At 47.8% G+C, this 18,981-nt stretch overlaps 11 protein-coding genes across 11 annotated transcripts; 6 read left to right on the top strand and 5 right to left on the bottom strand.

Moving 5' to 3' along the window:
- The first annotated feature begins 221 nt into the window (after nucleotides 1-221).
- On the top strand, nucleotides 222-2,317 carry dhh1 (DExD/H-box ATP-dependent RNA helicase DHH1). The gene is made up of 4 exons (XM_073721770.1): nucleotides 222-372; nucleotides 442-514; nucleotides 570-1,166; nucleotides 1,221-2,317. The coding sequence occupies exons 1-4, from the start codon at nucleotides 329-331 to the stop codon at nucleotides 2,031-2,033; spliced, it is 1,527 nt and encodes a 508-aa protein (XP_073586329.1). The 5' UTR covers nucleotides 222-328; the 3' UTR covers nucleotides 2,034-2,317.
- An 866-nt stretch (nucleotides 2,318-3,183) lies between these two features.
- On the top strand, nucleotides 3,184-4,730 carry BDW74DRAFT_110651 (putative mitochondrial tricarboxylate transporter (Ctp)). The gene is made up of 9 exons (XM_073721767.1): nucleotides 3,184-3,268; nucleotides 3,360-3,414; nucleotides 3,461-3,481; nucleotides 3,536-3,667; nucleotides 3,731-3,878; nucleotides 3,989-4,246; nucleotides 4,306-4,341; nucleotides 4,393-4,542; nucleotides 4,604-4,730. The coding sequence occupies exons 1-9, from the start codon at nucleotides 3,236-3,238 to the stop codon at nucleotides 4,659-4,661; spliced, it is 891 nt and encodes a 296-aa protein (XP_073586328.1). The 5' UTR covers nucleotides 3,184-3,235; the 3' UTR covers nucleotides 4,662-4,730.
- A 69-nt stretch (nucleotides 4,731-4,799) lies between these two features.
- On the bottom strand, nucleotides 4,800-6,171 carry BDW74DRAFT_166293 (putative mitochondrial translation release factor (RF-1); the record flags this gene model as incomplete). The annotated part of the gene is made up of 3 exons (XM_073726537.1): nucleotides 4,800-5,789; nucleotides 5,845-6,005; nucleotides 6,078-6,171. The coding sequence occupies 3 exons, from the start codon at nucleotides 6,169-6,171 to the stop codon at nucleotides 4,800-4,802; spliced, it is 1,245 nt and encodes a 414-aa protein (XP_073586327.1).
- A 94-nt stretch (nucleotides 6,172-6,265) lies between these two features.
- Nucleotides 6,266-8,263, top strand: BDW74DRAFT_110712 (DnaJ and TPR domain protein). Its single transcript, XM_073721768.1, has 2 exons — nucleotides 6,266-7,470; nucleotides 7,538-8,263. Exons 1-2 carry the CDS (start codon nucleotides 6,493-6,495, stop codon nucleotides 8,114-8,116), a joined length of 1,557 nt encoding a protein of 518 aa, XP_073586326.1. The 5' UTR covers nucleotides 6,266-6,492; the 3' UTR covers nucleotides 8,117-8,263.
- On the bottom strand, nucleotides 8,257-9,333 carry BDW74DRAFT_110716 (protein-L-isoaspartate O-methyltransferase). Its single transcript, XM_073721769.1, has 3 exons — nucleotides 9,288-9,333; nucleotides 9,117-9,235; nucleotides 8,257-9,020 (listed from the first exon to the last, which is right to left on the bottom strand). Exons 2-3 carry the CDS (start codon nucleotides 9,216-9,218, stop codon nucleotides 8,397-8,399), a joined length of 726 nt encoding a protein of 241 aa, XP_073586325.1. The 5' UTR covers nucleotides 9,219-9,235; nucleotides 9,288-9,333; the 3' UTR covers nucleotides 8,257-8,396.
- A 628-nt stretch (nucleotides 9,334-9,961) lies between these two features.
- BDW74DRAFT_110645 (uncharacterized protein) lies at nucleotides 9,962-10,665 on the top strand. Its single transcript, XM_073721766.1, has 2 exons — nucleotides 9,962-10,164; nucleotides 10,231-10,665. Exons 1-2 carry the CDS (start codon nucleotides 10,011-10,013, stop codon nucleotides 10,596-10,598), a joined length of 522 nt encoding a protein of 173 aa, XP_073586324.1. The 5' UTR covers nucleotides 9,962-10,010; the 3' UTR covers nucleotides 10,599-10,665.
- BDW74DRAFT_147779 (putative dihydrolipoamide succinyltransferase) lies at nucleotides 10,148-12,889 on the bottom strand. Its single transcript, XM_073723596.1, has 11 exons — nucleotides 12,603-12,889; nucleotides 12,491-12,549; nucleotides 12,370-12,441; nucleotides 12,264-12,319; nucleotides 11,854-12,210; nucleotides 11,390-11,782; nucleotides 11,276-11,335; nucleotides 11,169-11,223; nucleotides 11,051-11,118; nucleotides 10,925-10,996; nucleotides 10,148-10,859 (listed from the first exon to the last, which is right to left on the bottom strand). Exons 1-11 carry the CDS (start codon nucleotides 12,767-12,769, stop codon nucleotides 10,815-10,817), a joined length of 1,404 nt encoding a protein of 467 aa, XP_073586323.1. The 5' UTR covers nucleotides 12,770-12,889; the 3' UTR covers nucleotides 10,148-10,814.
- A 33-nt stretch (nucleotides 12,890-12,922) lies between these two features.
- On the top strand, nucleotides 12,923-13,657 carry BDW74DRAFT_147778 (NADH dehydrogenase [ubiquinone] 1 beta subcomplex subunit 9; the record flags this gene model as incomplete). Its single annotated transcript, XM_073723595.1, has 4 exons — nucleotides 12,923-13,153; nucleotides 13,208-13,482; nucleotides 13,532-13,573; nucleotides 13,635-13,657. Coding segments are annotated over exons 1-2 (179 nt in total), but the record flags the coding sequence as incomplete, so codon positions are not given.
- A 406-nt stretch (nucleotides 13,658-14,063) lies between these two features.
- On the bottom strand, nucleotides 14,064-14,623 carry BDW74DRAFT_175381 (histone H2A; the record flags this gene model as incomplete). The annotated part of the gene is made up of 4 exons (XM_073728318.1): nucleotides 14,064-14,116; nucleotides 14,165-14,368; nucleotides 14,425-14,513; nucleotides 14,571-14,623. The coding sequence occupies 4 exons, from the start codon at nucleotides 14,621-14,623 to the stop codon at nucleotides 14,064-14,066; spliced, it is 399 nt and encodes a 132-aa protein (XP_073586321.1).
- A 528-nt stretch (nucleotides 14,624-15,151) lies between these two features.
- On the top strand, nucleotides 15,152-15,910 carry BDW74DRAFT_147764 (histone H2B family protein). Its single transcript, XM_073723594.1, has 4 exons — nucleotides 15,152-15,439; nucleotides 15,491-15,562; nucleotides 15,612-15,699; nucleotides 15,758-15,910. The coding sequence occupies exons 1-4, from the start codon at nucleotides 15,268-15,270 to the stop codon at nucleotides 15,846-15,848; spliced, it is 423 nt and encodes a 140-aa protein (XP_073586320.1). The 5' UTR covers nucleotides 15,152-15,267; the 3' UTR covers nucleotides 15,849-15,910.
- BDW74DRAFT_147762 (cysteine protease ATG4) lies at nucleotides 15,891-18,050 on the bottom strand. The gene is made up of 5 exons (XM_073723593.1): nucleotides 17,552-18,050; nucleotides 17,195-17,488; nucleotides 16,963-17,131; nucleotides 16,680-16,907; nucleotides 15,891-16,616 (listed from the first exon to the last, which is right to left on the bottom strand). The coding sequence occupies exons 1-5, from the start codon at nucleotides 17,703-17,705 to the stop codon at nucleotides 16,250-16,252; spliced, it is 1,212 nt and encodes a 403-aa protein (XP_073586319.1). The 5' UTR covers nucleotides 17,706-18,050; the 3' UTR covers nucleotides 15,891-16,249.
- Between the last annotated feature and the right edge of the window lie 931 nt (nucleotides 18,051-18,981).

Below are 18,981 nucleotides of genomic sequence, written 5' to 3'. Positions count from 1 at the left end.
ATAACACAAACTGATTCAGCTCTCCCACCCATCATACATTGTTCTTGGCCCCTTCGAGATACAATACTACCGTACACACGCACGTTTGCTTCAAAACAAATTATACCAATCTAAACACCTCACACAACTGTTATTGAGGTGCTAGGAAACGGCACACCTCCTTACACTCAATTGCCTCTGCCTCAACCCCTCCTTGTTGAGGTTCATCCGCAACTTTTTGCATTCAAGGAAATCCAAGAGGGTATCTCTCTTGTCACCCAATTCCCAACCCGCGGGGTTCAAATCGCTCTCTGCACGCCCAGTTTACCTACCTTTGCTTATAACCACAATGGCCGACGCTCTGGCAACGCAATTAAACAGCACAAGTCTAGGGTATGGACTCATAATATCTTGTTTAGAAGGGGGGGGAAATAGCGTCACTAAGGCTGACCATCTACTCAGGGATGCGAATGCGGACGCTAAATGGAAGGACCAACTAAAGCTTCCAGCAAAGGATGGTAGACCACAGACTGAGGTATGTTTCCTTGAAGGAAGCGGATATCCTTCCTTGAATCTGACTCGCTATGCAGGATGTGACCGCTACCAAGGGCCTAGAGTTTGAAGACTTCTATATCAAGCGTGAACTCATGATGGGCATTTTCGAGGCTGGATTCGAGAAGCCATCTCCAATTCAAGAGGAAACAATCCCAGTAGCCCTTACGGGGAGGGATATCCTGGCCAGGGCGAAAAACGGTACAGGGAAAACAGCCGCTTTCGTTATTCCTACGCTCGAACGCATCAATCCTAAAAGCACGAAAACTCAGGCACTAATCCTTGTCCCAACACGAGAGCTTGCGCTTCAAACTTCCCACGTCTGCAAAACTCTCGGCAAACATCTTGGAATCAATGTCATGGTAACCACTGGAGGTACTGGGCTGATGGATGACATCATCAGACTCAATGACGCTGTTCACATACTCGTGGGAACACCAGGTAGAGTCCTGGATCTAGCCAGTAAGGGCGTTGCGGACTTGTCCGAATGTCCTACGTTCGTTATGGATGAGGCGGACAAACTACTCTCTCCTGAATTCACCCCGGTCATTGAGCAGCTCCTCTCGTTTCATCCCAAAGACCGGCAGGTCATGCTCTTCAGTGCCACATTTCCAATGATTGTCAAGTCTTTCAAGGTTAGAGATTCGTCTTGTTTGAAGACTCATCCGTATTTTTAACGCACAATCCAGGATAGACACATGCGCAACCCCTACGAAATTAATCTAATGGACGAGCTTACTCTTCGCGGGATCACTCAATATTATGCATTTGTGGAAGAGAAGCAGAAGGTTCACTGCCTGAATACGCTTTTCTCAAAATTGCAGATCAATCAGTCCATCATTTTCTGCAACTCGACGAATCGAGTGGAACTCCTAGCAAAGAAAATAACAGAGTTAGGCTATTCGTGCTTTTATTCGCATGCCCGGATGCTGCAGCAACATCGTAACCGCGTTTTTCACGATTTTCGAAACGGTGTTTGCCGCAACCTTGTGTGCTCGGACTTGTTAACCCGAGGTATTGATATTCAGGCTGTCAACGTGGTCATCAACTTTGATTTTCCCAAAAACGCCGAGACCTATCTTCACCGTATTGGCCGGTCAGGTCGTTTTGGACATCTAGGTTTAGCGATTAACCTCATCAACTGGGATGATCGCTTCAACCTATATAAGATCGAACAGGAATTGGGAACCGAGATTCAACCAATTCCGCAAAATATTGACAAGAAGCTCTATGTGTACGACTCGCCGGACACCATTCCCCGGCCTATTTCAAATCCATCTCAACAATCGCACGGCGCCACCCCTGCGTCCAACCCCAACCCCAATGATCGCCGTCATAACCATCACACAAACGGTGGACATTACCAGTCGAGAGGGCGAGGTTCATACCGTGGCGGCCGTGGACAGGGTCAGCGCCGCAACGTCCAGAACGACGGGGCGAGATTCAACACTTCTCAGGGGCATTCTAGTGGCAAGCCTCAGCCTCCGACGCAGGCCTCCTAGACTTAAGCTCTGGTGCTTTATATTCCCGGTGTTATGCTGGCCCATCAGGCTCGGATATCTACTTCTCATTTGAGATCTTAAGCTCAACAACTACCGTTGTCTTCTCCAGTCGCCAACTCATTATTTGTTTTTGCTTGTTTATTCTCTCAATGACACACTTTACGGGGATGAACGCCCCCCTCCTCGAGTTTGTCTTGGGATCATGTTCCATAAATATCCTATCATACTTTCCACATCTTCCTCACCCAGCCTTCGAACGGTTTCAAGTGCACGGTCTACGGCATGTTACGCGTGCCGAAATTGTACTTGTTCTGTCCATCACAACTGTAAATAATCCCAAATTTGGCTCTCTCTTTCTTCAGAGCATGATTCGGAGTTTCGGGCTTGTCTCTGGTGAGTTGTTGTTGCTTTTGATTATCATCTGGTCACTCTTTCTTAACCGCTGATGAACCATTCTAAAGCCTGCTTACAGGGAGGTTTTGGCACATACACTGGAGTTTTTCGCGTTCGGAGACCTTGCTTTTTTTCGGAGTCTTCTTCTTTATTGTACTTCGCATATGACGTTATTCCGCTTGGCACTGTTCTTGAGGATGGGACTGTGGCTCTCACCGTCCCTACTCTTTCTACTCTTCGTTCATGTTTCCTGACGTCAGCCCTCATGCTCGAGCTGGAGTTAGAAGGTGGAGGCGCTCTTTTGATGTTTTTTCAGGTGGTATTGGTTGGGTTGTTGTCCATCGTTCTTCTTTGGTACAGGCCTATTTGAAGTGCTCGCAATTGTCCCTCACCCATGATAAGTGCTCGGGAGGTTGCAGACATCTGCGAGGCCTCCTATGGAATGGAGACAGTGAATACTACGCTTTGTATGACACTGAAAAGGGGGTAAAGAATGACGGAGAGAAAAAAAATCATAAAAATAAGATGGAGGATCTCAGGTGCTATAACGTATATCTAGTTAGCATCTAGCATATGCCAATTCTTCCTCCACAGCTTCGATGTGCTAAGTTAGAACCTGAGCAGACGCTGATCTGATCATTCACATGTTAACTCTGTGAGTGTGGTCCGTTCATCCGATGACGGTGCGAAACCGGCCTATCGGAGCCGAGCCGCTGTAAGGGTTCTTTGCTCTGAGTCTCCGCATTCCACAGCTGCTATTAGGCCCTATCTGCGCTTAATCAATCATCGGACTAGCACTTTAGGTCACAATGGCTTCCACAGGGAGTGACCAGCGGCGTAAGGTATGTTCCAGTTCGCAAATTCATATCTGATGTCGTTAGGTAACGAATCTACCTGGGTCATGACTCGACTAACTACTAGTATATCCTTCAGCCAAGTAGCCTGAGATCTATCATCGCAGGCTCTACTGCCGGTGCAATCGAAATCGGTAGGGCTCCAGATACCATGCAGACGGCAATACTAACATGGTGTAGCAATCACTTACCCCGCTGAATGTATGCTTCAGCCGCCCTCTCTCTTGGCTTGATTGGACCCTAAATGATGTCAAGTCGCGAAAACTCGATCGCAGCTGAACCGCAGGCTTCCTGACTCGAAGAAGCTCCCATGGCCACCATTTGGGAAGCAATGGTATGCTGGATGTACAACATTAATAATTGGAAACTCTTTGAAGGCTGGAATCAGTGAGTTCGGGTTGCTATGTCCACATGCTGGAATTGGCGCTGACATATCGTTACGGCGCTCAGGATTCGTCGCATTCGACACGTACAAGTCTATGCTACAGGATGAAAATGGCAAGATATCAGGGCCGGGTACTGTCATAGCTGGCTTTGGGGCTGGGTTCACCGAGTCATTGCTAGCAGTAACGCCCTTTGAAAGCATCAAAACACAATTGTCGGTCTTAACCCATATCCCACTTGTCTCTATCCAAATAGCAAGCGCCCTACTTTCAGTAGTTACCAGCCGATTGGTAGCTAATACAATAATTCTTCTACACTCCGCAGGATCGATGATCGCAAATCCGCCAACCCCCGTATGCGCGGGTTCATTCACGGTAGCGGGGTGATATTTCGTGAGCGTGGCATTCACGGCTTTTTTCAGGGATTCGTTCCAACTACGGCTAGACAGGCCGCAAATTCAGCCACGAGGTTCTCGAGCTACACGATGTTGAAGCAGATGGCGGAGGGCTACGTTGCTCCCGGGGAAAAGCTAGGGACAGCGAGCACGTTCGCTCTTGGGGGCATAGCAGGCCTGATAACTGTGTACGTTCGAGTACATATCTGTATTGCCTCATGGAGAGTCTACTAATGATAACATGCAGATATGTGACTCAACCACTTGACACTGTGAAAACTAGGTTGGATCACACTGTTCAGGGTATATTCGAAGCTTGCTGACCATAAAATAGAATGCAATCGCTCGAAGCGAGCAGAAATTATAAGAACAGTTTTGCCTGTGCGGCGCGAATCTTCAGGGATGAAGGTGTTCTGACCCTTTGGTCCGGAGCTGTTCCAAGGCTCGCAAGACTGATCGTGAGCGGCGGTATAGTTTTCACAATGTTCGTTGATGCCCAGCAGGCCCCGTACTGGTTATACAACTAACTAAAGTGCTATTCTTAGGTACGAAAAATCTATGGACATCCTTAATTCCCTAGATCCAGAAGGGAGGTATCTATAAACAGCACCAGTAGCATATCGGGGCTGTTGTGTATATCATGTTTTTTGCGCACTTAATGCTGTATGTAGCTATGGAGACGCAGCATGCAATAGACGGCTGATTAACCTGGGCTAATTGAAAGACTTTGAAGCGAAACTGCTAGTTCTGCTTTTCATTTGCCTCCAAAATGAGTGCCAGCATCTCACGGTCAGTAAGCCAGGAACGCACACTATCCATTACCCTCAACAAAACTTCACCTCCCTCCAGCACGTTGTCTAAATTATGCACAGTGAGTCCACTCCTATGATCTGTGCAGCGACTCTGGCCGTAATTATAAGTCCGGACTTTGTCACCTCGGCCCATTCTCCCTACACCACCCATCGCTCCCCTTCGTAGCTCTACCAACTCCTGCTCTCGTGCCTCTTGCCGAGCCTCAGCCAGCTTCGCGCGCAATATCTGCCAGGCTTTTTTGCGGTTTGCATGCTGAGATCGCGAATCTTGCATTGAAACAACAGTGCCTGTTGGCACGTGAGTCAGGCGAATAGCTGATTCGGTCTTGTTTACATGTTGACCTCCGGCGCCACTAGCTCGCATTTTTTCAGTGCGGACTTCTTGCGGATCAATGTAATAGTCGCTATTTGGGTCGTCAAAGTTGAACGCGCCGTCTCCGCCACTTGTGTCCGGGAAACTAGGCAGAACCATTACACTGACGGCACTCGTATGGGTGCGGCCCTTGGCCTCTGTAGCTGGGACTCTCTGGACTCGGTGGACACCCGATTCCGTTCTTAAAAGATCGTACGCCCCTTCTGCCTCGATCTCCAATACAGCCTCGGTCAAAGCATCTGCTCGGTTGTCTGCACGTTCCAGCTTTATTACTGTAGATCGTAACCCTCGATAGGCACAAAACGCGACATACATATCCAGTAACTCGAAAGCGAATATACTTGCTTCATCCCCGCCTGCGCCCGGCCGTATCTCTAGTAAGCATGGGAGATCTGCGAAAGGATGGCGAGGAACGAGGGCGCGTTTCAGGTGATCCGATAATGTAGTCAGTGTATTTTCGGTGATCTGCAATTCTTCAACGGCAATAGACCTTAGTTCTGCATCAGCAGCCGGATCTTTTAACATGGACTTGAGCTCTGAGATTGACTACATTGCATCAGTCAAGAGTTCGACTGGTTTGGGGCGGGGGCTCAGAGTCAACCTGGTTGGCATTGTTCCATTCTGCCAGGGCTTTTGCGACTGGGCCTAGCTCACCAATGCGCTTCGCAATTTGGGGGTCGAATGAAGTCGCCAGTTGGTCAGAAAGATCTGCGTGCTCAGCTGAAAGGTTGCGTGCCCGGGTCAGGAGAGCGGGCGATAGGTCTGTACACGAGAATTCAGAAAATATATCAGCATAAGCCCGAAGTAGTGAGGGTTCAGGGACACGCTTCCTACCGGTTTGGTGGCTCCTCGAATGAGATAATAGTCGCTTACTACGAACCAGTCGAGCGGACCGTGCAAAGCATCGTGTGCACAGGGTTGAGAACATAGTTGATGGCATTATCATCCTTCGGGAGACAACGCCATGTCTCTTCAGCGTCACGTGTGGTATTTTACGGCGATGTAACAGACGGTACTCCGTAAAGGCCAGACTGGAAGAGTCGAGAGTATAGCTGAAGTATTCCTGGCAAGACGAATGATCTAATCTGCCAACTTCGAACATGTAAGTTGCATTCAATTCCTCGCGAGTTCACAGACATCGCCGTGACACCTTCCTCTTTGTCTTCTGAAATATTTCCTCTTGCACACTCATTACAACTCTTGCAATCGTTTCTTCGTTCTATACTCGCCGACTTCGTACGCTCAAAAGATGCTTCTGCCACTCTACGCGATAACAGCCTTCCTCGCGTGTGTGCCAAGTATCTTCGGTCTAGAGTTGTCTACAATATCTCCCGATACTCCGGTGTCATCCTTGATTGCCTCGGCCAAAACACATCTCTCAAGTGGTTCCCCTCGGGAGGCTCTACTCTTCCTTGATGCAGCGATCTCACGGGACCCTACAAACTACTTAACTGTTTTCCAACGCGGCGCGGCCTACCTATCATTGGGACGTCGATCGCAAGCCCAAGATGATTTCGACCGTGTCCTTTTGTTGAAGCCGGATTTTGAAAGCGCTCTGCTTCAGAGGGCTCGTCTCAGATCTATCACAGCTGACTGGTCAGGCGCACTAGATGATCTTGAGAAGGCTGGAAAGAGGAACTCGCACGAATATAGAGAATTTGAGAACGCGCGCGAGGCTGCCACTCGGGCATTTGATGCAGAGAAACATGGCGCATGGGATACCTGCGTGAATGAAGCCACTGTCGCTATCACAAGAGCCAGCGCATATCTCAACCTGCGGCAGAGTCGAGCACATTGTCGCTTTGAAAGAGGCGAGCTAGAAGAAGGGATTAGCGATCTTGCACATACTCTGCAAATCTCACCTGGCCTAATAGACCCTCATCTACAGATTTCATCTATGCTCTTCTATACCCTCGGCGACATTGAAAGAGGACTTTCACAGATTCGCAAATGCTTACACTCAGACCCAGATTCCAAACTTTGCAACAAACTTTACCGGCGGGAAAAACATCTGGATAAACGTCTTCGAAGATTGCAGGATGCCGTAGCAGCGCGGAAATTCAACAATGCTTTGAATCTTTTGGTGGGTGCTGATGGTGAACCTGGTCTCATCGAGGATGTTCGGGTGGATGTAGAACAGGCCAGAGAAAAGCGCCACATCTTCTCTGAGTCTCGGGGTGTCCTTTACGCCTCCTTAATTGAGGAAACCTGCGGTGCGTATAATGAGGTACGTGGAGTAAGAATACAAGAGCAGCATTCTAGACGTCCACGCCTTGCTAAAGGTATCAAAACAGGTACATATGCCCAAGCGAGCCTCCATTTTCTGCTTGGAAGCGCTTGAGCTAGTTCCGCATTCCTTGCCGGCTCTCTTGTTCAATGCCCAGGCTGCCCTAGATGATGACAGGTTCGATGACGCTATTCGCGCCCTTAACACAGCCAAGGAGCACCATGCTGAGTCAAAGGAAGTCAAGACTCTCTTGCAGAAAACTATGGTTTTACAGAAGCGCTCTAGGCAGAAGGACTACTATAAAGTTCTCGGTGTCAGCAGAGACGCCGACGAGAGAGCTATCAAGCGAGCCTACCGACAGCTGGTCAAACTGCACCACCCTGACAAGGCTATGTCTCAAGGCGTCACAAAGGAAGAAGCTGAGAACAGGATGTCCGGCATCAATGAAGCTTACGAAGTCCTTTCTGATCCCGAAGTTAGGGCACAATATGATAACGGCATTGATCCCAACGACCCAGACTCGCAGAGGCAGAATTTCCACGGAAGTCCGTTTGGTGGAGGGCAACAATTCTTCTTCCAGCAGGGTGGCCCGCAGTTCAAGTTTTCCTCGGGTCAATTCAATTTCCCGGGTGGCTTTTCATTTTAGCATTATCGATTTGATTCCCATTGTTGCCGTATCAAAAATGTGATTTCAATCATACTTATCTCGGCCTTGCCAGGGTTGCTTTTGGTTTTGAATCTACTCCGTCGACGGGAGTGTAGATTGATTTGGAGTTGAGAAGTATTTCACTATGACTGGCTAGCTTGTAATAATAACAGGTTTAGCTGGCCGAACGTGGTGTTTCCAGTTTAGTGGAGATCGCTTCATCAACGTTGCTGCTAGCTAGCATAGCATCCCGCGACCATATAGTACATCCCAACTCTGACTACTTTGGCGGATCAGTGAGCGGCACATAGCTAACTTGAAACACTTTCTCTTTATGAATGGAGCCATCTTCTTTTTTGTCCACAACCCATATGTACTGCCCACCGCCAAATACTGCTCGAGGGGGCGTGCCTTGAGAGTCCGCTACATCGACGGGTATAAACATACGTCCGGGTGACCGCAACTGTTCGACGAGCAGTGGGTGTAGCTCTTGTGCCGCTGCGCCGACGTGGATCGCGTCGTAGGGTGCTCCCTCTGCCCATCCGCGGCGGCCATCCGCCTTGATAAAATTCACACTTTTGGTCTCCAGTAGCTTTCTCCCTTGCTCGGACTTCATCATATTGTCGTGGGCCAAGGTAACCAGTTCTTGTATGTGGTCGACTCCGATGACTTGTCCCTTCGAGCGTTCGTTCGGTGACGTATCGACGGCAAGACATGCAAGCACATGAGTCAGGTATCCGGAACCTGATCCAATATCTAAAACACGCGAGCCGGGCTTAAGATAGTTGATCAAGTATTCACATGCGTGGCCATGCATGTGGGGAGCGGATATTGTTGCGCCGTATCCGATGGGCTGGGGCGAGTCTGAATATGGTCTGGAGGGCGCATAGTGGCCGCGATCAACCTGGGTTTTTCAGTTAGAGAGTCAGGGACGCATGCAGGGATATCGGGGCGCTATGGACTATATTGTGCAGGGGCGCGCGGATGGAGCTATGCTCACGGCCATCATCGCTTGTTTGACTCTCTCGTCTTTAATCAGTCCCTCGTTGAATAGGTTCTCGATTAACTCATTGTTGGTGGATCCGGAGCAGTACCATGCCATTGTGTTAAAGCCTCTAGCTGTTCGTTTTGCTGTCAGTAGTGTCAATTTGGATATCTGTACCATACAAACTATCTGTCTTCTGGGTTGAAATTTTTTGATGATCCGGTAGTACTAGTATTCTTGATCTAACAATAGTGCGCGCTTTCTCTAGCTGACAGCAGGCACATGACGCAATTAATAGGTCGGTCACGTGGTCTGTGGCTGTAAGAGCACAATCCCTTGTTGGGATGGACTTGCTATCCATAAAGAAGCTGTGGCTGTTGCTGCTGACTCATGTGCATTTACCTCACTGAGTTAGATTCTTGTCTACTCCTCATTGATGGCATTCTTGATTGTTGTTTTCTCGAAGAGCGCTACCTAGTACTCCAATATATATATGTGGGGAATTGCTAATGATATATATATTTTTCTCAGGTCAGACCTTAGCCACTGACAAAAGTGACTTGGAGCCCTGATAGTATTATTTCAACACGTTCTGTACATTCACCCAAGGCAGACGGTCGATTAAAGTCATAACAATATTATGGTTACAGTCAAAACTCTCAGTATCAACTTCACAGGCGGTGGGTCGTCCAGGGTTCCTCGCCATAGGACAAATTCAACCATCTTAAAAGAACACCATCGAAACCAGCGAGCACATACTAAAAGTACAAAGTCTGGACCGTCCCTTTCCTGCCACATCCAAGTAGCCATTGGCCAGTATCTACAATACACGCATTCACTCATCTTACTAATAATAACACGCCCACCCAAGCGACCAGCAAAATACATATACAACTACCGCAATCAAGAATGTCGGAATTCAAAGTGGATGAGGATATCAGTAACGAAGTCAATTGCCTCATTTTCGACTATATAATCTGCCTAGCCATCCATACAGCTATAAGCGTGGCCGAAGACAACGCGGGCGAAAGGGACATGGGCTGGCTGGAAGACACGGTAACAGGTATGTTAAGAAAACCAAGTAAAGCAATGCCGCAGTCTGGCTGGTAGCTAAAGCCTGGAAACATAGCCTTGCAACTAGTTCTTCCGCCAACGGAGAAACTACCTGTGGCTCTTCAAATAAAAGCCCAGGTATTCGAAATCTCCCGGACTTTCAGCAAAACATACACCGAACCAGAGCAAACCGTACTAGCAGAGATGGCAAGCATGCTCGTGTCAACTTGTAAATCCGCAAGGGACAAGGAGCTAGAACTGCATGCGATACAGGCCGCTGGTCAACTCTGCAATAATCGAAAGTCAGCAACTGCCGTTCATACCCTAGTCCAGATCATGGACTTATTGGCACCGCCTGTACTTTTACAGCTTGAAAGGGGAATCATCGAGGGCATGAGCCGCGCCGAAACACAGCTGCTGAAAAAGAGAATAGGAATGGAATGAAAATGACCGCACCCATACTGATGCACGTCCAAGATAGGAGGCAACACACTATCCTATCTCAAAATCATGGTGCATGGAAAAACTGAACAATACAAAGCGTCATAGCGCACGACTCGAGTTCAAGGACCTACGTTTCAACCTAAACATCGACAAAATATTGGACATGTGGATTGGTAATTTACAGTACATATCAGAAGGAAACAGGTGGCAGACAGCCTAACCCAAGAGCATACGGCGGGGATCCTCGATATACTCCTTGACCTACCGAGATTGTCAGTATTATGCCTCACATGCAGAAGACGAAGGAAACGAGGGAATCGGAATACCTTGACCAGGAAAGTGACGGCCTCCCTGCCATCCAAAAGGCGATGATCGTAGGTGAGAGCAAGATACATCATCTGTTACACAGGTCAGAAACACAGACCGAAGATTCTCGAATGCCTTTTACGTACCGGGCGGATCTCAACCTTCCCGTTGATTGCAACAGGCTTGTCCTTAATGGCATGGAGTCCGAGGACAGCTAAACATATCAGTCCTGAGAAGATCTGCAACCGTATGAATCCCACTTACCAGTTTGCGGGAGGTTAATGATAGGGGTGCCCATGAGAGATCCGAAAACACCGCCCTACAACTTCAATTAGCAGCCAACTCAATCAACACTTGAATAAAGTGCTCACATTGCTGATGGTAAAGGTGCCCCCGGCCATATCTTCGATTGTCAACTTATTGTCACGTGCCTGGTGGGAGTTAGATATAGAAGCACAAGAAGGGCTAGCTGAGGGACGGCTAACCTTCTTTCCAAGATCTGCAATGGACTTCTCAACACCAACTAGGTCCATAGTCTCCGCGTTGCGGACCACTGGTGTCACGAGCCCCTTCTCAGTCGCAACAGCGACACTAATATCAACGTAGTCGCGGTAGACAATGGTATCGCCGCCATTAGGGCCCTCGATAGAGGCATTAACGGCGGGAACATCCTTCATGGCCAGAACGCAAGCGCGGGAAAAGGCGCTCATGAATCCCAGCTTGACGCCCGTCTTTTTCAAAACCTCCTCCTTGTACAGCTTCCGGAACTCCATCAGAGAAGACATGTCGACTTCATTGAAGGTAGTGAGGGAAGCGGCAGTGTTTTGAGACTGCTTCAGACGCTCCGCAATCCTCAGTCGCATGCGATTCATTTTAACCTTTGTGTGTTTAGTGTCTATTAGCATTGGCCGCCTACCCGAGTGCTACCCAGAGCGGGGAAACAACTCACTCTCCTCTCCTCGCGGTTTCCTAGGGCGGGCTTCGCCTCACCGGACTCCTGGGGTTTTGAGGTCGCTTGCGTGGTCGGCTTAGAGGACTCCACCTGCGAAGAAGCGGCGTTCGATGGCGAGGATGTCTTTTCAGGGGCGGGAGAAGACGGTGATGGCTCCGGCGCCTTTGGCTTCTCGGACTCGGAACTGGTAGCGGCAGGTTCTTTGGGCTTCTCGTTGGCTTCCTCTGACTTCTTTTCCGGGGCACCACCGGCTTCCAACTTCACGAGATCTTGTCCAACTGTGACGGTGTCCTCTTCATTCACGAGCAGCTCCTTGATAACGCCGGATTCCGGCGCATTGACTGATACATCAATCTAGAGTGTGTGAGCAATCCCCATTGTGATATACTCTAGATAAGTATAGCTACCTTATCGGTCTCGATCGTCGCAATTTCCTCATCCCGTTCGACGTAGTCTCCCACCTCTTGTCCGACAGGTTAGCAGAAGTCTCTGCCAGGTAATGGAACCACATACGTTTGGAAAATTGCTTCAATGTCCCCTCGGTGATGGATTCCGCCATCTGAGGAACCTTGACGACAGTGTCCGCTTAGTAGGGAGTTAGCCAGTGGTAAGCAGCAACGGAGCTGCCACTTACCGTAGGTCCGAACCTGATGCCTTGCAACCGCGATGACATTGACTTTCGAGAATGCGTCACTGGGAATGGTGAGCTATGAGTCGTATACGGACATAATCTCCATCTTGCATACCGCAGACTCGCAGCGGACTGTAAGCCGTGAACCGAGCCAGTAGCGACTCGGGCGCCTTCAGAGGCCTTGAATGATGTAAAGGTCCTGCAACATGTCGGCCGCGAAACGCGAGGAACGAACCTCAACCGCTGGGCGGACAACTGACGAAGGGATAACCGGGAAGCCATAATTGACCTCAGGTGATATATTAGAGTGCGTTATTGCGGCCGTCGAAGAGACAGTCGGGTGAAGGGATACAGTGGAGAGTGGCAGAAAGTGAGGTATGCTCTAGCAATTCAAGGCAAGCTAGTCCTGTCCGGGCCGAGAAATACCGGAAATTCCCTCAGGAAGCTACCTGCGGTAAGTGACGGATTATCATTACTACGGAGTTTCAGCACATCACAGGCACCAACTTGGCATATTATCCCCGTCGGGTTCCTGTCCGCAGAAGGCCATAGTAGTGTCGACTTTGTCAAGTCAGGGCGGACTTTCTGACTTGAAACGACTTATACACTGCTCAATTCTTAGAACGCTCAGAACTGTTCCGTTACCATGTCCACCATTGCTGTCACGTAAGTCACCATCGGTTAAGCAAGTTTGCCGCGCTCTAACCATTGACTGGACAGATCACTTTACCGGCGGTCGCTGAAGCTCGCGCTAGATTGGGCCGTCCACAGGCACATTTGGAGGGGGCAGGCAGTTTATATACGATCGCTCTTCGAGGCAAACAAAGACATTCGTGACCCTCGACAACAGAAAGTATCTGATGCCTTCGCAGTCCCTAGGTGACTTCCATTAGGCTCCTCGCTCACCAGCACACAGGTCATCCTCCGAGAAACAGAAAAGCTACTCGAAACATGGAAACATCCTGACCCTTACCGTGCACCTACGGCTCCTGGTGGTAAGTCTGGTGTTAATCATGGAATGCCAGTTATCTAAGCTCGAAACAGGAAGCAAATACGAGAGGAACCTACCTGCTCGTCAACTACCTTGTGAGTCGGATCCTATCATACTCTCAACATCTTAGCTTGTGGGAGCCTAACTATCTGGTAGACGCAGGAGATGGTGGGCATCACTAATGTAACGGGGCTTTGTACAAAAGAGAGGTTTCGTTTGATGTGCTGTAAACAGCATGGCATTAAAACAGTAGTGTATGCAAGTCCATAATCATTTGATGTGAGGTTAAATCCAAAGTCTTATTTCTGTTACTATGCTTTTGCTTGTTATAAGTCAGAACGAATTGTCCAGCGACAACATCGCAAAAGTGGCTAAATTAGCAAGACGAAGATCATTGTGGTCATTTGAACTTGTCGGTATCATTCCATGCCCGTGGACATAATTTACAACAATAAAAACAAAACGCATTGAAAGTCAAAAGAGCCATAAACGTGCCCAGTCCAGAACCCCGTTATCATATCAGTAAGTGAACCAAACCACGCCGAATGACAAACCCCACGCAAATAATAAAAAAGCAAAAATCCCTTACAGCTCCTGGCTGCCCTTTCCGGCCTTGGGGGTCTTCTTGGGGAGAAGGTCTGCAATGCGTTAGTTGCAGTTCATATAGAGGCGGTTGGAATACGAACTCTGGTGAATGTTAGGCAAAACACCACCTTGAGCAATGGTGACGTGACCCAGCAGCTTGTTCAACTCCTCGTCGTTTCGGATTGCGAGCTGAAGGTGGCGGGGGATGATACGGGTCTTCTTGTTGTCGCGAGCGGCGTTTCCAGCAAGCTCGAGGATTTCGGCAGCGAGGTACTCAAGAACGGCGGCCAGATAGACAGGGGCACCTGGCGGTAAATGGTCAGCCATGGCGGGAATTAGATGTCTGAATATAGGGACTTACCGGCACCAACACGCTGAGCGTAGTTTCCCTTGCGGAGAAGACGGTGAACACGACCAACAGGGAACGCCAGACCGGCCTTGGAAGAACGACTATGCGTTTGTCAGTCAATGAAGCGCAAACCGTTCAGGTGTCAAGTTGTCACGTACGACTGGGCGTTCTTGCTGCCGCTAGCCTTGCCACCGGATTTGCCGCCAGTCATTTTGATAGATTTGAAGAGGTTGAGTTATCGAAGAAAGCGTTGATGTAGAGTCCGGAAGGTGACGCGTGAGCTGTTTGTAGCAAAGGTATGGGCGAAAAAGGATAGGTAGAAATGCGAGAGGGACGACAACTATCGCGAAGGAGTAGAGGGCATATATAACAGCACCATCAAAGTCACGCCAGATAGTCCAGACGCGTTTCGGATCACCCTCTCGCTTAGCGGGGCCAACCAATCAGTGGGCGGATCAGCATCGATTGTACCCGTAGGCTGGTGTCGTCATGCTGCGATACCAGATTCAGGAAAGCGCATGGGCTAAGCGCGGACCCTTACAATACTGTAACCTTGGCGGGACACCACCACCAATCCCGGCGCGTTTCGCACAAGCTTGGTTTCTTAATCATACAAATCATACAGTAGCAGTACCGTATCGAAAAACTGCCTCCTTTATGGCTTTTGGATCAACACGGTGTTTCGAGCCGAGTATAAGTAGCGCGCCTCCCCTCGTCACCGCGTATCCTTAACTTTCATCCTCCTACTCATTCCACCCCACCACTTTCACGCGTCAACCAGTGTGCTCTCGCATCACCATTTATAATCAGACTCTTCTTCTAACGAAACGAACTTCGATTACCAACATCTTTAAAATGCCTCCCAAAGCTGCCGAGAAGAAGCCTAGCACTGGCGGCAAGGCCCCCGCTGGCAAGGCCCCTGCTGAGAAGAAGGAGGCTGGAAAGAAGACTGCTGCTGCTGCCTCTGGCGAGAAGAAGAAGCGCGGAAAGACCAGGAAGGAGACCTACTCCTCTTACATCTACAAGGGTGAGCCTCTCTGTGGAAGTGTAATATTGACGCGTTTCTAACTGGCAGCAGTTCTCAAGCAGGTCCACCCCGACACTGGTATCTCCACTCGCGCCATGTCTATTCTGAACTCCTTTGTCAACGGTACGTGCCGCGGTTTCGATATGCAATGGCCATACTAATCTAGGTATAGACATTTTCGAGCGCGTCGCGACAGAGGCCTCCAAACTCGCCGCTTACAACAAAAAGTCCACTATCTCATCTCGGGAGATTCAAACCTCGTAAGTCTCCGCTCGTTTTCCAGCTGCTGTCTGTGTCTAGTTCTCTAATTGTGCCCAGTGTGAGGTTGATCCTGCCCGGTGAACTCGCCAAGCACGCCGTGTCTGAGGGCACCAAGGCCGTTACGAAGTACTCCTCCTCTGCCAAATAGGCTTTTGTTGGCATGTTTCTCTTTTTAATTGCACGGATTTGATTTCTCTTTTTTTTTTTTTTGTTCGTTACTCGTCATCTTGAACGGTTTTGAGGCGGCGGGTCAAAGGGTGTTCGCGGGATTTTTAACGTGTCATGGGATGGTTTTTTTTCCTATTTGTTCTATTTTCACTTGGGTCAAATGTTGTCTTTGAACGCCTTCACTTTATGGAAACATGGATGTGGTGTAACATAACTCGAGTTCTGGAACCGGTTGTATATTTACCCTTCCTCGAATTCGAATCCAATGCTTTCATGGACACATTTTATGCTTCTCAATCTGATAAATTCAGTTGTAGGCAAGTGGATCTACAGCTGCTGCATACATTGTCTGCCGTACAATTCGTAAAACTGGACATGCCGTTATGTCAACTCGTCATCATCGTCGAATATCTCGACTTCGTCTACTGCTTCCATTCGGCCTTGCCAGGATACGGGCTCGCTGTGCCTCATGATTGTGATGATAGGTTTCCCTTCCATGGATGTAACTCGATCCTGCCAATCCTTCCAGTCATTCTCGTCCTTGATAAGAAACCCGATTAGCATGCTCGGGTCCATGTCTTGGATATTGAGTCTCCTTAGTCGACGAGTGTGGTAAGTATCGACCTCATCTTCGGTGTACAAACTTGGTTCGTTATGCTTGAGAGCAGGGCGCGTGTGGTGTGGGTCGAGGTATAGAAAGTGTGAGCCATGGACCGCTACAAAGTAGTGAGAGGCTGAAGGGCGTCCTCTGTGTGACATTTTTAGCGGTCACTATATTCTATTTGAGCTGCTCTGATTATGCGTGACGTACCCTGCAATTCCGACGGATTGTGGAAGCTGTAATACAGCCTTCAATCCATCCCAATATACTTCAGTTACACGGTCGATGCCCAGTCTGAGGCCCAATAAAATGAGTGTGGGTCTGACGGTATCTTGTTCATCCCTAGCGATGCTCATGAACTTTTCCTCGTAAACGTCCGAGTTGTCGTCTGCAATGTATACTTGAAGGTTTGACTGGTCGTATCCCTCTGCAAGGCCTCTAAACGGTTACGTGAGTCATCGTCCCACGCCTACTCTTCGACGCGGGTCCTTACTGTATGCATCTAGCTGTAGCGGTTGGCCCAAACCATTCCCCGGGACGCTTTCCACAGAATTCCGCCCCGTATTTGACAAAGTTGTGTATTGAAAATGGGGCGTCTGGTGAGTCGGCAAACAGTGTAAGTAGTTGCACTTCCTTCTTTGACCCGTTACTTCGTCGCCATCCTATGCAATATTAGCCGTCGTAGTGCTACATTTTCTATGGCTATACTGATGCAGGACTCGTACCACGGCCGAGTGATAGGATGGCCATGGCGTTGGCCAGGAGGCTTTGACCTGACCTTATCATACAGCCCCATCCGGTGTCACTTGTGAATCCTTGAGTCTCAATAAGTTGACTTCTCAGTCGCACGCTTAGTGTCAGAGAAGGTGTCCCGTCTCGGCTGGCGTCGTTGGGTATTGGGGCAAAGTTTGACCTGTATGTCATCCAGATCCTCGATTCGAAGTCTAGTAGAAAGGACTCCGGCCAGACAGGTGTGCTTGGTTTTGTTGCGCTTGGTTGCAGTCTGACATTGTTGCGGCCTTTTCGCATTAGCCCAGGTGTTTCCGTATTCATTTCCTGCACTTGGACTTCTTATGACTTACTAAACTCGTCTGTCAACCCCAGTCCCTGTTGTGGGGGGTACCGTGTTCCCATGCACCATATTGGCAGTCCCGGCTCCTCGTCATTCTTGGGTTCAGGATCCCATATGTATTGTACTATCCGTTTCCTGCATCGTTCTATTTCTGTTGTGTTCATGCTTCTGGAAATTGTAATTGGGCCGGACACGGGCGTTAATCTTGTTTGGTGTGGTCCTGCACTGTCAATCTATGAATGTATATGTTTAGGTGGCAACACTCCTGTCTTTTAAGCTGTTCCTTTGTGCTGTTATGTCCCTTTGCGCTGTTTGGTGTTGTTGGTGATGTTTAATCCTGCCTCTGACTTGTCAATAACATTTGACTGTGTGCTTTGTTATGTTTGTGGGCGATTTATAGATATTGCGCTTGGTTGTTGCTGACTGCAAGTGGATGGATGGCTGGGATGTGATCCTTGTGGTTAGGGTTGGGGTAGGCGGGTAGATCCTTGGTGTCACGAGGTTGATTTGCATATATAGCGTGGTGCATGTGTAGTATCTGCATAGTCTTGCTTACCACATCTGGCCTGCATATAACGTAATTATTAAGTTACCCGTCCACCACAGGTTGCCCGTCCACCCCGGTCCCCTAGTAAATAGCCTTTCTTAAAACCTTTATATCTTATATAAATAAGCTTTATTAAGCCTTAAACCTAGTATCCTTATTAATTAATACTTAGGATTTTATATCTTAAGCTTTAAAAATATGTTATAACAAATATTAAGCCTGGTAATATTTATTATAACAGTGATTTTTGTAATTTATTCATTTTCAAACATAAAATAATAATTATTTATATTTAAATATTAAGATGTATATACTATATATTATCTAAGGAGCATTATTTAATAATATAGGTTATGTTATTATAGCTATTATAGTTCTTGAAATATAAAGGTTTCAAATATCTTAATTTTATATGGAATACGCGGTGGGCGGGCAACCTGTGGTGGACGGGTGACTTAATAATTATGTTAAGAGGAATGTATCCTTTCTTACAACTAATATGTCCGATAAAGCCTGCCGATCTGTCTTAAACTGGTGGGATTTAAGGATATTCTGTGTGTAAGAGTAAAAGGTATAAATCTTAAGGTTAAAGAGCTTATATAAAAAACTAAATAAAAATTAAAAGGTAAGGTAGCTTAGTTTTTAAAAATAATAAATAATAATTAAAATTATTTAGTATTATAAAAACAGTCCTTTAAATATATAGTATTTAATAAATTAATTATAGTATTTTACTTTAATAAATATATCTAGTTAAACCTATTATATTACTTTGCTTTAACTAATATAATAGCCAAGAAGTTATTATATTAATACTGCTATATTATTATAATTAATATAAAATATTAATAGCTCCAGTTCCTAATATAACAGCCTGTTATATTATATTAACT

Source organism: Aspergillus multicolor (genome assembly GCF_047715735.1).
Source record: "Aspergillus multicolor strain CBS 133.54 unplaced genomic scaffold BDW74scaffold_5, whole genome shotgun sequence".
Classification (NCBI taxonomy): domain Eukaryota; kingdom Fungi; phylum Ascomycota; class Eurotiomycetes; order Eurotiales; family Aspergillaceae; genus Aspergillus; species Aspergillus multicolor.
This window is presented reverse-complemented; position numbering and strand designations above follow the sequence as displayed.